General features: G+C 46.2%; 1 protein-coding gene across 2 annotated transcripts in view; it reads right to left on the bottom strand.

The window, feature by feature from the left end:
- Positions 1-13,991, bottom strand: part of LOC106568179 (high affinity cAMP-specific and IBMX-insensitive 3',5'-cyclic phosphodiesterase 8B) — a 99,096-nt gene that overhangs the window by 22,089 nt on the left and 63,016 nt on the right. For both annotated transcript variants that reach the window (XM_014138304.3, XM_014138285.3), the window contains exons 11-12: positions 943-982; positions 648-725 (exon numbers count right to left, since the gene is read on the bottom strand). In XM_014138304.3, coding sequence (XP_013993779.1) covers positions 648-725; positions 943-982 — 118 coding nt within the window. The remainder of the gene's footprint in view (positions 1-647; positions 726-942; positions 983-13,991) is intronic.

Below are 13,991 nucleotides of genomic sequence, written 5' to 3'. Positions count from 1 at the left end.
ACATGCTCCTCTTACAGTAAAACATGTAATTGTAGTTTAAATGAACTTAATAATATCTAACAGATGTAACTTAACACACCACTGGGGCTGTGGTGGCAAGCTGCCCTGTACAATGATGCAATATGTATGTTCCTTATGAATGGAGAGGAGAAAGAACAGCCGAAAAGGAGGAGTAGAAAAAAGAGAAAATAACAGGGGAAGGGAAAATACGGAGAAGAAGAATGAAATAGAGAGAGAGAGGAGAGTGAGAGGTAGAGGACAGGAGAAGCACCACTTCAGCCCAGCTGATGAAAATAGCAGCAGCTGCGTCAGAGTGAGGAGGGGGGGGGCTTAGTGATGTCATCAGAGCCCGACACGGCTCTCTGAGGTCTCTTCTCTGACCCTCATCACCCTTTCTCTTTACTTCCTTCCTCTCTCTATCTTCTCCTCTCTCTATATCCTTCTTCTTGTCCCTTCGTTTTTATATTTCTGTCTTCCTCCATCTCCCTTGGGATCCTCACTCAGTCTTCCCATACCCCCATCTCTTATCCTTTCTCACAACTACAGACATACACACGAGCATGCATGCAAGCACGAATGCACGCGCACACACATACACTAACATACACGCACACACAGTACCCTGGTGTTCATTTATACATACTCACCATCACTGCCACGTGAGCTGATTGACCTGGCATCAACAGACTCTTTCCTCCTGTCTCTGTGACGCAGGGAGTGGCTTTCTGGGAAAAGAAAACACAGGATGACGGACTATATGACCCAGACAGACAACTGCCTCACTTCTCTTCTGTTGTTTAGTGTTGAACTTTCCAGTTGAAACAAATTGTCTGAAATCCTTATATGAAAAAAGCTCAGTGATTTGTCTCCTGAAAGTTACGTCAGAATCCTTATGATGACACAGTGAAACAACAAAGAGACAGGGACTGTACTGTAGCTTACCTGACTGGGAATGGTCTCCATCTCTGTTGATCTTATGGACCTGAGAGACAAAGAGAAGAAAGGCTTAGTTTGATATGCACCGTATCACAGAGGGAGAGAGAATTAGTAGATCTGCCTGGTGTTTTCAAAGAAAGAGTTGCTCTTGCAGTTTTATTGTGCAATGTTTCCACCCACTGCCTCCCCTGCAGTGAGAGCTAGTAACAGTGACAATATGTAACACAGTGACAATAAGTAACACAGTGAGAGCATGTTACACAGTGACAATATGTAACACAGTGAGAGCATGTAACACAGTGACAATAAGTAACACAGTGAGAGCATGTTACACAGTGACAATATGTAACACAGTGACAATAAGTAACACAGTGAGAGCATGTTACACAGTGACAATATGTAACACAGTGAGAGCATGTAACACAGTGACAATATGGAACACAGTGAGCGAATGTAACACAGTAACAATATGTAACACAGTGACAATATGTAACACAGTGACAATAAGTAACACAGTGAGAGCATGTAACACAGTGACAATAAGTAACACAGTGAGAGCATGTAACACAGTGACAATAAGTATCACAGTGAGAGCATGTTACACAGTGAAAGCAAATAACAGTGAGAGCATGTAACACAGTGACAATAAGTAACACAGTGACGAGCATGTTACACAGTGAGAGCATGTAACACAGTGAGAGCAAATAACAGTGAGAGCATGTAACACAGTGACAATATGTAAAAAAGTGACAGCATGTAACACAGTGAGAGCATGTAACACAGTGAGAGCGTGTAACACAATGAGAGCATGTAACACAGTGGCAATATGAAACAGTGAGAGCATGTAAAACAGCGAGAGCATATAACACAGTGAGAGCATGTAACACAGTAACAACATGGAACACAGTGAGAGCATGTAACACAGTGACAATATGTAACACAGTGAGAGCATGTAAAACAGTGAGAGCATGTAACACAGTGACAGCATATAACACAGTGAGAGCATGTACCACAGTAACAATATGTAACACAGTGACAGCATATAACACAGTGAGAGCATGTAACACAGTGACAATATGTAACACAGTGACAATATGTAACACAGTGAGAGCATGTAACACAGTGAGAGCATGTAACACAGTGAGAGCATGTAACACAGTGACAATATGTAACACAGTGAGAGCATGTAAAACAGTGAGAACATGTAAAACAGTGAGAGCATGTAACACAGTCAGAGCATGTAACACAGTGAGAGCATGTAACACAGTGACAATATGTAACACAGTGAGAGCATGTAAAACAGTGACAATATGTAACACAGTGACAGCATGTAACACAGTGACAGCATGTAACACAGTGACAGCATGTAACACAGTGACAGCATGTAACACAGTGACAATATGAAACACAGTGACAATATGAAACACAGTGAGAGCATGTAACACAGTAACAATATGTAACACAGTGAGAGCATGTAACACAGTGACAATATGTAACACAGTGAGAGCATGTAAAACAGTGAGAACATGTAAAACAGTGAGAGCATGTAACACAGTGACAATATGCAACACAGTGAGAGCATGTAACACAGTAACAATATGTAACACAGTGAGAGCATGTAACACAGTGACAATATGTAACACAGTGAGAGCATGTAACACAGTGACAATATGTAACACAGTGAGTGCATGTAACAGTGAGAGCATGTAAAACAGCGAGAGCATGTAAAACAGTGACAATATGTAACACAGTGACAGCATGTAACACAGTGACAATATGTAACACAGTGAGAGCATGTAACACAGTGAGAGCATGTAAAACAGTGAGAGCATGTAACACAGTGACAATATGTAACACAGTGAGAGCATGTAACACAGTGACAATATGTAACACAGTGACAATATGTAACACAGTGACAATATGTAACACAGTGACAATATGTAACACAGTGAGAGCATGTAACACAGTGAGAGCATGTAACACAGTGACAATATGTAACACAGTGACAATATGTAACACCGTGACAATATGTAACACAGTGAGAGCCTGTAAAACAGTGAGAACATGTAAAACAGTGAGAGCATGTAACACAGAGACAATATGTAACAAAGTGAGAGCATGTAACACAGTAACAACATGTAACACAGTGAGAGCATGTAACACAGTGACAATATGTAACACAGTGACAACATGTAACACCGTGACAATATGTAACACAGTGAGAGCATGTAAAACAGTGACAATATGTAACACAGTGAGAGCATGTAACACAGTGACAATATGTAACACAGTGAGAGCATGTAACACAGTGAGAGCATGTAACACAGTGAGAGTATGTAAAACAATGAGAGCATGTAAAACAATGAGAGCATGTAACACAGTGACAATATGTAACACAGTGAGAGCATGTAACACATTGAGGCATGTAACACAGTGATATCATGTAACACGGTGAGAGCATGTAACATAGTGAAAGCATGATACACAGTGAGAGGATTAACACAGTGAGAACATGTAACACAGTGACAATATGTAACACAGTGAGTGCACGTGACACAGTGAAGGATTTAACACAGTGACAGCATGGAACACAGTGAGAGCATGTAACACAGTGAGAGCATGTAACACAGTGAGAGCATGTAACACAGTGAGAGCATGTAACACACTAATAACACAGACTCAACATGAACTCAACATTACCTAACTACTGTGCCCATAGAGCTACACATTACTGCACACAGGAGGGTCAATCCATAGGCCTGACACATGTAGGCCTACTGTATTCAGCTATGTTCATGTGTTTTAAGGTGTCAGTGAGTATATGTTCAATATTCCATTGATTTCTATTGGCTTGCAGGCAAAGGATGAGGGGGGAGGTGAGGTGAGGTGAGGACAGGTGCGGTGGGGGAGCTGATGATCAATAAAGAGAAGGAGGATGAGGGGAGAGGTGAGGTGAGGACAGGTGCGGTGGGGGAGCTGATGGACTATAAGGTGGATGAGGGGAGAGGTGAGGTGAGGACAGGTGCAGTGGGGGAGCTGATGGACTATAAGGTGGATGAGGGGTGAGGTGAGGTGAGGACAGGTGCAGTGGGGGAGCTGATGGACTATAAGGAGGATGAGGGGAGAGGTGAGGTGAGGACAGGTGCAGTGGGGGAGCTGATGGACTATAAGGAGGATGAGGGGAGAGGTGAGGTGAGGACAGGTGCGGTGGGGGAGCTGATGGGCTATAAGGAGGATGAGGGGAGAGGTGAGGTGAGGACAGGTGCAGTGGGGGAGCTGATGGGCTATAAGGAGGATGGGGGGTGAGGTGAGGTGAGGACAGGTGCAGTGGGGGAGCTGATGGACTATAAGGTGGATGAGGGGAGAGGTGAGGTGAGGACAGGTGCAGTGGGGGAGCTGATGGGCTATAAGGAGGATGAGGGGAGAGGTGAGGTGAGGACAGGTGCAGTGGGGGAGCTGATGGACTATAAGGAGGATGAGGGGAGAGGTGAGGTGAGGACAGGTGCAGTGGGGGAGCTGATGGGCTATAAGGAGGATGAGGGGTGAGGTGAGGACGGTTTGGTTGGGGAGCTGATGGGCTATAAGGAAGATGAGGGGAGAGGTGTGAGGGGAGATGAGATGAGGAAGAGGATGATGGTGAGAGGAGGTGAGGAGGAGAGGGAAAGGGAGGGTGAGTAGTGATTTTGTGTGTGGGGGGATGGGGAAGAATAAGAATCAAACCAAAACCACAGGGGACTGGGGATGTGATAAAGAAAGGGTCAGCTCAGATCACCCCCTACTGCTTCCCAGATACAGAGATGTGAGAGAGATGGAAAGACAGATGGAGAGAGAGATGAAGGGAGGCAGACAAACTAAAGAGAAAGATGGAGAGAGACAAAGAGAGGAATAGATGTGTTATGTTCTGTAAGGATTGATATGACCAGTGACCGCAAATCCACTTGAAGCATCCTCACACAGACTCAGGACTACCTCCGGCCATGACACACACCACACCGTTACTCAGGACTACGTCTGGTCATGACACACACCACACCGTTACTCAGGACTACGTCTGGCCATGACACACACCACACCGTTACTCAGGACTACCTCTGGCCATGACACACACCACACCGTTACTCAGGACTACCTCTGGCCATGACACACACACCACACCGTTACTCAGGACTACCTCTGGCCATGACACACACCACACCGTTACTCAGGACTACCTCTGGCCATGACACACACCACACCGTTACTCAGGACTACCTCTGGCCATGACACACACCACACTGTTACTCAGGACTACCTCTGGCCATGACACACACCACACCGTTACTCAGGACTACCTCTGGCCATGACACACACCACACCGTTACTCAGGACTACCTCTGGCCATGACACACACCACACCGTTACTCAGGACTACCTCTGGCCATGACACACACCACACCGTTACTCAGGACTACCTCTGGCCATGACACACACCACACCGTTACTCAGGACTACCTCTGGCCATGACACACACCACACCGTTACTCAGGACTACCTCTGGCCATGACACACACCACACCGTTACTCAGGACTACCTCTGGCCATGACACACACCACACCGTTACTCAGGACTACCTCTGGCCATGACACACACCACACCGTTACTCAGGACTACCTCTGGCCATGACACACACCACACCATTACTCAGGACTACCTCTGGCCATGACATACACCACACCGTTACTCAGGACTACCTCTGGCCATGACACACACACCACACCGTTACTCAGGACTACCTCTGGCCATGACACACACCACACCATTACTCAGGACTACCTCTGGCCATGACATACACCACACCGTTACTCAGGACTACCTCTGGCCATGACACACACACCACACCGTTACTCAGGACTACCTCTGGCCATGACACACACCACACCGTTACTCAGGACTACCTCTGGCCATGACACACACCGTTACCCAGGACTACCTCTGGCCATGATACACAACACACTGTTACTCAGGACTACCTCTGGCCATGACACACACCACACTGTTACTCAGGACCACCTCTGGCCATGACACACACCACACTGTTACTCAGGACTACCTCTGGCCATGACACACACCGTTACCCAGGACTACCTCTGGCCATGACACACACCGATACCCAGGACTACCTCTGGCCATGACACACACCGTTACCCAGGACTACCTCTGGCCATGACACACACCACACCGTTACTCAGGACTACCTCTGGCCATGACACACACCGTTACTCAGGACTACCTCTGGCCATGACACACAACACACCGTTACTCAGGACTACCTCTGGCCATGACACACAACACACCATTACTCAGGAACACCTCTGGCCATGACACACACCACACCGTTACTCAGGACTACCTCTGGCCATGACACACACCACACTGTTACTCAGGACCACCTCTGGCCATGACACACACCACACTGTTACTCAGGACTACCTCTGGCCATGACACACACCACACCGTTACTCAGGACTACCTCTGGCCATGACACACACCACACTGTTACTCAGGACTACCTCTGGCCATGACACACACCACACCGTTACTCAGGACTACCTCTGGCCATGACACACACCGTTACTCAGGACTACCTCTGGCCATGACACACACCACACCGTTACTCAGGACTACCTCTGGCCATGACACACACCACACCGTTACTCAGGACTACCTCTGGCCATGACACACACCGTTACTCAGGACTACCTCTGGCCATGACACACACCACACCGTTACGCAGGACTACCTCTGGCCATGACACACACCACACCGTTACTCAGGACTATGTCTGGCCATGACACACACCACACCGTTACTCAGGACTACCTCTGGCCATGACACACACCACACCGTTACTCAGGACTACCTCTGGCCATGACACACACCGTTACCCAGGACTACCTCTGGCCATGACACACACCACACCGTTACTCAGGACTACCTCTGGCCATGACACACACCACACCGTTACTCAGGACTAGCTCTGGCCATGACACACACCACACTGTTACTCAGGACTACCTCTGGCCATGACACACACCACACCGTTACTCAGGACTACCTCTGGCCATGACACACACCACACCGTTACTCAGGACCACCTCTGGCCATGACACACACCACACCGTTACTCAGGACTACCTCTGGCCATGACACACACCGTTACCCAGGACTACCTCTGGCCATGACACACACCACACCGTTACTCAGGACTACCTCTGGCCATGACACACAACACACCGTTACTCAGGACTACCTCTGGCCATGACACACACCACACCGTTACTCAGGACCACCTCTGGCCATGACACTCACCACACCGTTACTCAGGACCACCTCTGGCCATGACACACACCACACCGTTACTCAGGACTACCTCTGGCCATGACACACACCACACCGTTACTCAGGACCACCTCTGGCCATGACACACACCACACCGTTACTCAGGACTACCTCTGGCCATGACACACACCCCCGTTACTCAGGACTACCTCTGGCCATGACACACACCACACCGTTACTCAGGACTACCTCTGGCCATGACACACACCGTTACTCAGGACTACCTCTGGCCATGACACACAACACACCGTTACTCAGGACTACCTCTGGCCATGACACACAACACACCATTACTCAGGACCACCTCTGGCCATGACACACACCACACCGTTACTCAGGACTAGCTCTGGCCATGACACACACCACACTGTTACTCAGGACTACCTCTGGCCATGACACACACCACACCGTTACTCAGGACTACCTCTGGCCATGACACACACCACACTGTTACTCAGGACTACCTCTGGCCATGACACACACCACACCGTTACTCAGGACTACCTCTGGCCATGACACACACCACACCGTTACTCAGGACTACCTCTGGCCATGACACACACCACACCGTTACTCAGGACTACCTCTGGCCATGACACACACCACACCGTTACTCAGGACTACCTCTGGCCATGACACACACCGTTACTCAGGACTACGTCTGGCCATGACACACACCACACCGTTACTCAGGACTACCTCTGGCCATGACACACACCACACCGTTACTCAGGACTACCTCTGGCCATGACACACACCACACCGTTACTCAGGACTACCTCTGGCCATGACACACACCACACCGTTACTCAGGACTACCTCTGGCCATGACACACACCGTTACTCGGGGACTACCTCTGGCCATGACACACACCACACCGTTACTCAGGACTACCTCTGGCCATGACACACACCACACCGTTACTCAGGACCACCTCTGGCCATGACACACACCACACCGTTACTCAGGACTACCTCTGGCCATGACACACACCGTTACTCAGGACTACCTCTGGCCATGACACACACCACACCGTTACTCAGGACCACCTCTGGCCATGACACACACCACACCGTTACTCAGGACTACCTCTGGCCATGACACACACCACACCGTTACTCAGGACTACCTCTGGCCATGACACACACCGTTACTCAGGACTACCTCTGGCCATGACACACACCGTTACCCAGGACTACCTCTGGCCATGACACACACCACACCGTTACTCAGGACCACCTCTGGCCATGACACACACCACACTGTTACTCAGGACCACCTCTGGCCATGACACACACCACACCGTTACTCAGGACTACCTCTGGCCATGACACACACCGTTACTCAGGACTACCTCTGGCCATGACACACACCACACCGTTACTCAGGACTACCTCTGGCCATGGACATACACCACACTGTTACTCAGGACTACCTCTGGCCATGACACACACCGTTACCCAGGACTACCTCTGGCCATGACACACACCACACCGTTACTCAGGACTACCTCTGGCCATGACACACCACCGTTACTCAGGACCACCTCTGGCCATGACACACACCGTTACCCAGGACTACCTCTGGCCATGACACACACCACACCGTTACTCAGGACTACCTCTGGCCATGACACACACCACACCGTTACTCAGGATTACCTCTGGCCATGACACACACCGTTACTCAGGACCACCTCTGACCATGACACACACCACACCGTTACTCAGGACTACCTCTGGCCATGACACACACACCACACCGTTACTCAGGACTACGCCTGGCCATGACACACACCACACCGTTACTCAGGACTACGCCTGGCCATGACACACACCGTTACTCAGGACCACCTCTGACCATTAATAGCGTTATGCAGACTGTCCATTAGCTACAGTTAGTTCACTGTTGGGTTGCTAGTGGCATCAGCTGTTAACACGTCTGATAGTTTGATATGGGCTTGTCTACAGTGGTGTGCTGGATCAGAGCTAGCAGTGGTCTGATAAGTGCTTGCCAGCTGGGCGGTGATACACACTCTAATGTCCCTGCACTGCTCGTTAAAAAGACAGCAGCAGACTTGTATCTTACAGCTTAGCTTGCTCTATGTCAATCTGCTTCTGTCAGCAGGCACAACAGGACCGATCAGGACACAAGTCAACTGCTCTCAGCTCAGTCACAACAATCCATCTCTCTCTCTCTCGTTCCCCATCTCTCTGTCTAATAGGATTAAATCACTGTAAACACTGCTGATGACACAGGAGGTTGCCAGATTTAGCTGGCTTGTATCTTAATGGCCTCTTGGGGCTGGAACACACAACAGATATGAACTAAAACACAGCACATTGCACTGGCTGGAGCCGGAAGGGAAACATTCAGCAATATGGATGATGACCGTGAGTAAAGAGAAAGGAAGAGCGGGGAGAGAGAAAGAGTGAGAGAAAGAGAGAGAGTGAAAGAGAGACAGAGGGCAGAGAAAGAGTGAAGAGAGAGAAAGTGAGAGAGAGAGAAGGGGGAGAGTAGAGAGAGAGACAGTTAAGTAGAAATAGGTCAGAGTCCTACATGGTGAAGGTCTACTTAGAGATTCTGCTGCTAACTCAACAACTAGATTTAAAATGGAAACTAGGGACACTGGCCAAGGGTTGCGGTGGGAAAGACAAGCAACAGGAATGATTCTGTTTAATACTCAAAAGCAACCATTCCCAGACAGAAACAGTAGCCTACAACATTGCTGTCTTGACAACAGTTGGCCACAAAGGACTGTAAATGAGAAAAGGTACTGTAAGGACTGATAGGGGAATGTCATAAATCACACTGCAATGAAGAGGAGAGGGGTGTGCCTCTTTCAGCACTTTCCCAAAGTTGACTTTCCGTTAGTCAGCAGTGCTTAGCACCTCACTTAATTTCTACTTCTATTTATTCAAAATGCATTTGAAACTGTTTTAAGTTATACAGATAGCATCATGAATTCTGTCACACACAGGAATCAGCGACAACACTGAGATTTCCAAGGCTAGAAGTCAGGTGAGCGAACAGGACAGTGATAGCTGGGCTTTGACTCAGATGAAAGGCAGCAGCAGCTAGCTAGCTTAGGGTAGTGTCTGTCAGAGTGCAGCTAGTTTGTGCTGTAGGTATTATTAGCCTTGGCGGCGCCTATAGCTTAGCACTAACTTAGCATGAACACTAGCTGTCAGCCTGGAATCCTACTGAGAACCACACACCTGCTCCTAGGCAAGCCAAAACAAACATGCCACTGTAGACTACAGATGCCATAAATGCCAAAACAATGCTAGCATGCCAAAGCAACTTAGAGTAGGTCCACAGACAGCAGACAACTTTTTACATGGTACTGTACATACAGAGTAGAGTGGACAATCAATGTTTACTACATGGCATAGTGTTGTCTGTCGCACTGGTACAGAACCCTGGGGGCCAACCCTGCTGAAAAAAACAGCATTGACCAGCATAGGCTGGCCATGCTGGTCACCCGCCTTCACTGTGTTTTTGCTGGTTCCTTCACTGTGTTTTTGCTGGTTCCTTCACTGTGTTTTTGCTGGTTCCTTCACTGTGTTTTTGCTGGTTCCTTCACTGTGTTTTTGCTGGTTCCTTCACTGTGTTTTTGCTGGTTCCTTCACTGTGTTTTTGCTGGTTCCTTCACTGTGTTTTTGCTGGTTCCTTCACTGTGTTTTTGCTGGTTCCTTCACTGTGTTTTTGCTGGTTCCTTCACTGTGTTTTTGCTGGTTCCTTCACTGTGTTTTTGCTGGTTCCTTCACTGTGTTTTTGCTGGTTCCTTCACTGTGTTTTTGCTGGTTCCTTCACTGTGTTTTTGCTGGTTCCTTCACTGTGTTTTTGCTGGTTCCTTCACTGTGTTTTTGCTGGTTCTTTCACTGTGTTTTTGCTGGTTCCTTCACTGTGTTTTTGCTGGTTCCTTCACTGTGTTTTTGCTTGTTCTTTCACTATGTTTTTGCTGGTAACAAGCCTTCACTATGTTTTGTACACTGGTGACCAGCATACCAGCATGTGTTTTGGACACTGGTGACCAGCATGGTACATTGGTGACCAGCATACCAGCATGTGTTTTGGACACTGGTGACCAGCATACCAGCATCAAAGTGCTTTATTATTTAAGACAGTCCATTACATATATCATAAACCTTACTTTGAGGGCCTAGTTTTTCCCTAATAGAGTGGCTACATCAGGCCTGCAAGTCACATTATGCTGGCTTGTAAAGTGAAGTTTAATTCCTATTGGAATCTAGCCAGAGTGGGAATATCCAAAAATGTGAAGTTTTATTTACCCACAATCTGCATTCAGAATGACTGCCAGGGTTAAACTACCTAAATCAGGGGTGTCAAAAATACAGCCCGGGTGGGTCCAATCCGGCCCGCGGGTGGTTTGAGTAAAAAAATTAAAAATACATATACAGCGCCTTCAGAAAGTATTCACACCCGATGACTTTTTCCACATTTTGTTGTGTTACAACGTGAGATTAAAATGGATTAGATTGAGTTTTTTGTCACTGGCCTACACACACAATATCCCATAATGTCAAAGTGGAAGTATATTTTTAGAAATGTTTACAAATTAATAAAACCTAAAAAGCTGAAATGTCTTGGGTCAAGTACAGTATTTAATCCTTTTGTTATGGCAAGCCTGAATAAGTTCAGGAGTAAAAATTTGCTTAACAAGTCACATAATAGATTGTTTGCGTGCATGCATTGATATGTAAGCTACATGTGCCTTTAAAAACAAAGTATGTAGTTCTGTCCTTGAGCTGTTCATGTCAATTTATGTTCTGTATTATGTCATGTTTCATGTTTTGTGTGGACCCCAGGAAGAGTAGCTGCTGCTGCTTTTGCAACAGCTAATGGGGATCCTAATAAAATACTAAATAACAAAAAATAATAAGTTGCACATACTCACTCTGTTTGCAATAATAGTGTTTTACATGATTTGTGAATGACTACCTCATCTCTGTACCCCACACATACAATAATCTGTAAGGTCCTTCATTCGAGCAGTGAATTTCAAACACAGATTCAACCACAAAGACCTGGGACGTTTTCCAATGCCTTGCAAAGAAGAGTACCCATTGGTAGATGGAAAGAGAAAAGAAGCAGACATTAAATATCCCTTTGAGCATGGTGTAGTTATTAATTACACTTTGGATGGTGTATCAATACACCCAGTCACTACAAAGATACAGGCGTCCTTCCTAACTCAGTTGCCGGAGAGGAAAGTAAACTACTTTAAACCAGTTACAGAGTTAAATGGCTTTGATAGGAGAAAACTGAGGATGGATCAACAACATTGTAGTTACTCCACACTACTAACCTAATTGACAGAGTGAAAAGAAAGGAAACCTGTACAGAATAAAAATATTCCAAACCACGCATCCTGTTTGCAACAAGGCACTAAAGTAATATTGCAAAAAAAGTGGCAAAGCAATTAAGTTTTTGTCCTGAATACAAAGTGTTATGTTTGGGGCAAATCCAATACAACACTTTACTGAGTACCACTCTCCATATTTTCAAGCATAGTGGTGGCTGCATCAGAGTATGGGTATGCTTGTAATCGTTAAGGACTTGGGGAGTTTTTCAGGATAAAAAATAAATGGAATGGAGCTAAGCACAGGCAAAATCCTAGAGGGAGACCTGGTTCAGTCTGCTTTCTACCAGACACTGGGAGATTAATTCACCTTCCAGCAGGACAATAACTTAAACCACAAGGCCAAATCTACACTGGAGTTGCTTACCACAAAGATGTTCCTAAGTGGCCGAGTTACAGTTTTGACTTAAATCTACTTGAAAATCTATGGCAAGACTTGAAAATTGTTATCTAGCAATGACAGAGCTTGCAGAATGTTAAAAAGATGAATGGGCAAATGTTGCACAATCCAGGTGTGGAAAGCTCTTAGAGACTTACCCAGAAAGACTCACAGCTGTAATCGCTGCCAAAGGTGCTTCTACAAAGTATTGACTCAGGGGTGTGAATACTTATGTAAATGAGATATATCTGTACTTAATTTTCAATATATTTTTATAAATTAATAAAACATGTTTTCACTTTGTCATTATGGGGTATTGTGTGTAGATGGGTGAGAATATATTTTTAACCCATTTGGAATTCAGGCTGTAACACAACATAATTTGGAATAATTTAAGGGTTATGAATACTTTCTGAAGGCACTGTATCACAGGAGGCTGTTGAGGGGAGAACGGCTCATAATAATGGCTAGAACGGCGCAAATGGTTTCCATGTGTTTGATGTATTTGATACCATTCCACTTATTCCACTCCAGCCATTAGCACGATACTGTTCTCCTCGATTAAGGTGCCACCAACCTCCTGTGCACTGTATATATATATATATATATATATATATATATATATATATATATGTGTGTGTTATTTCATAGTTTTGATGTCTTCACTATTATTCTACAATGTAGAAAATAGTCAAATAAAGAAAAACCCTTGAATGAGTAGGTGTGTCCAAACTTTTGACTAGTACTGCATATAAACATAAAAAAGAAACGTCCTCTCACTGTCAACTGCATATATTTTCAACAAACTTAACGTGTAAATATACTGCTCAAAAAAATAAAGGGAACACTTAAACAACACAATGTAACTCCAAGTCAATCACACTTCTGTGAAATCAAACTGTCCACTTAG

This window comes from Salmo salar, chromosome 01 (assembly GCF_965601325.2).
Source record: "Salmo salar chromosome 01, fSalSal1, whole genome shotgun sequence".
Taxonomy (NCBI): domain Eukaryota; kingdom Metazoa; phylum Chordata; class Actinopteri; order Salmoniformes; family Salmonidae; genus Salmo; species Salmo salar.
Note: the sequence above shows the minus strand (reverse complement) of the source record. Positions and strands in the feature narration are given on the sequence as shown.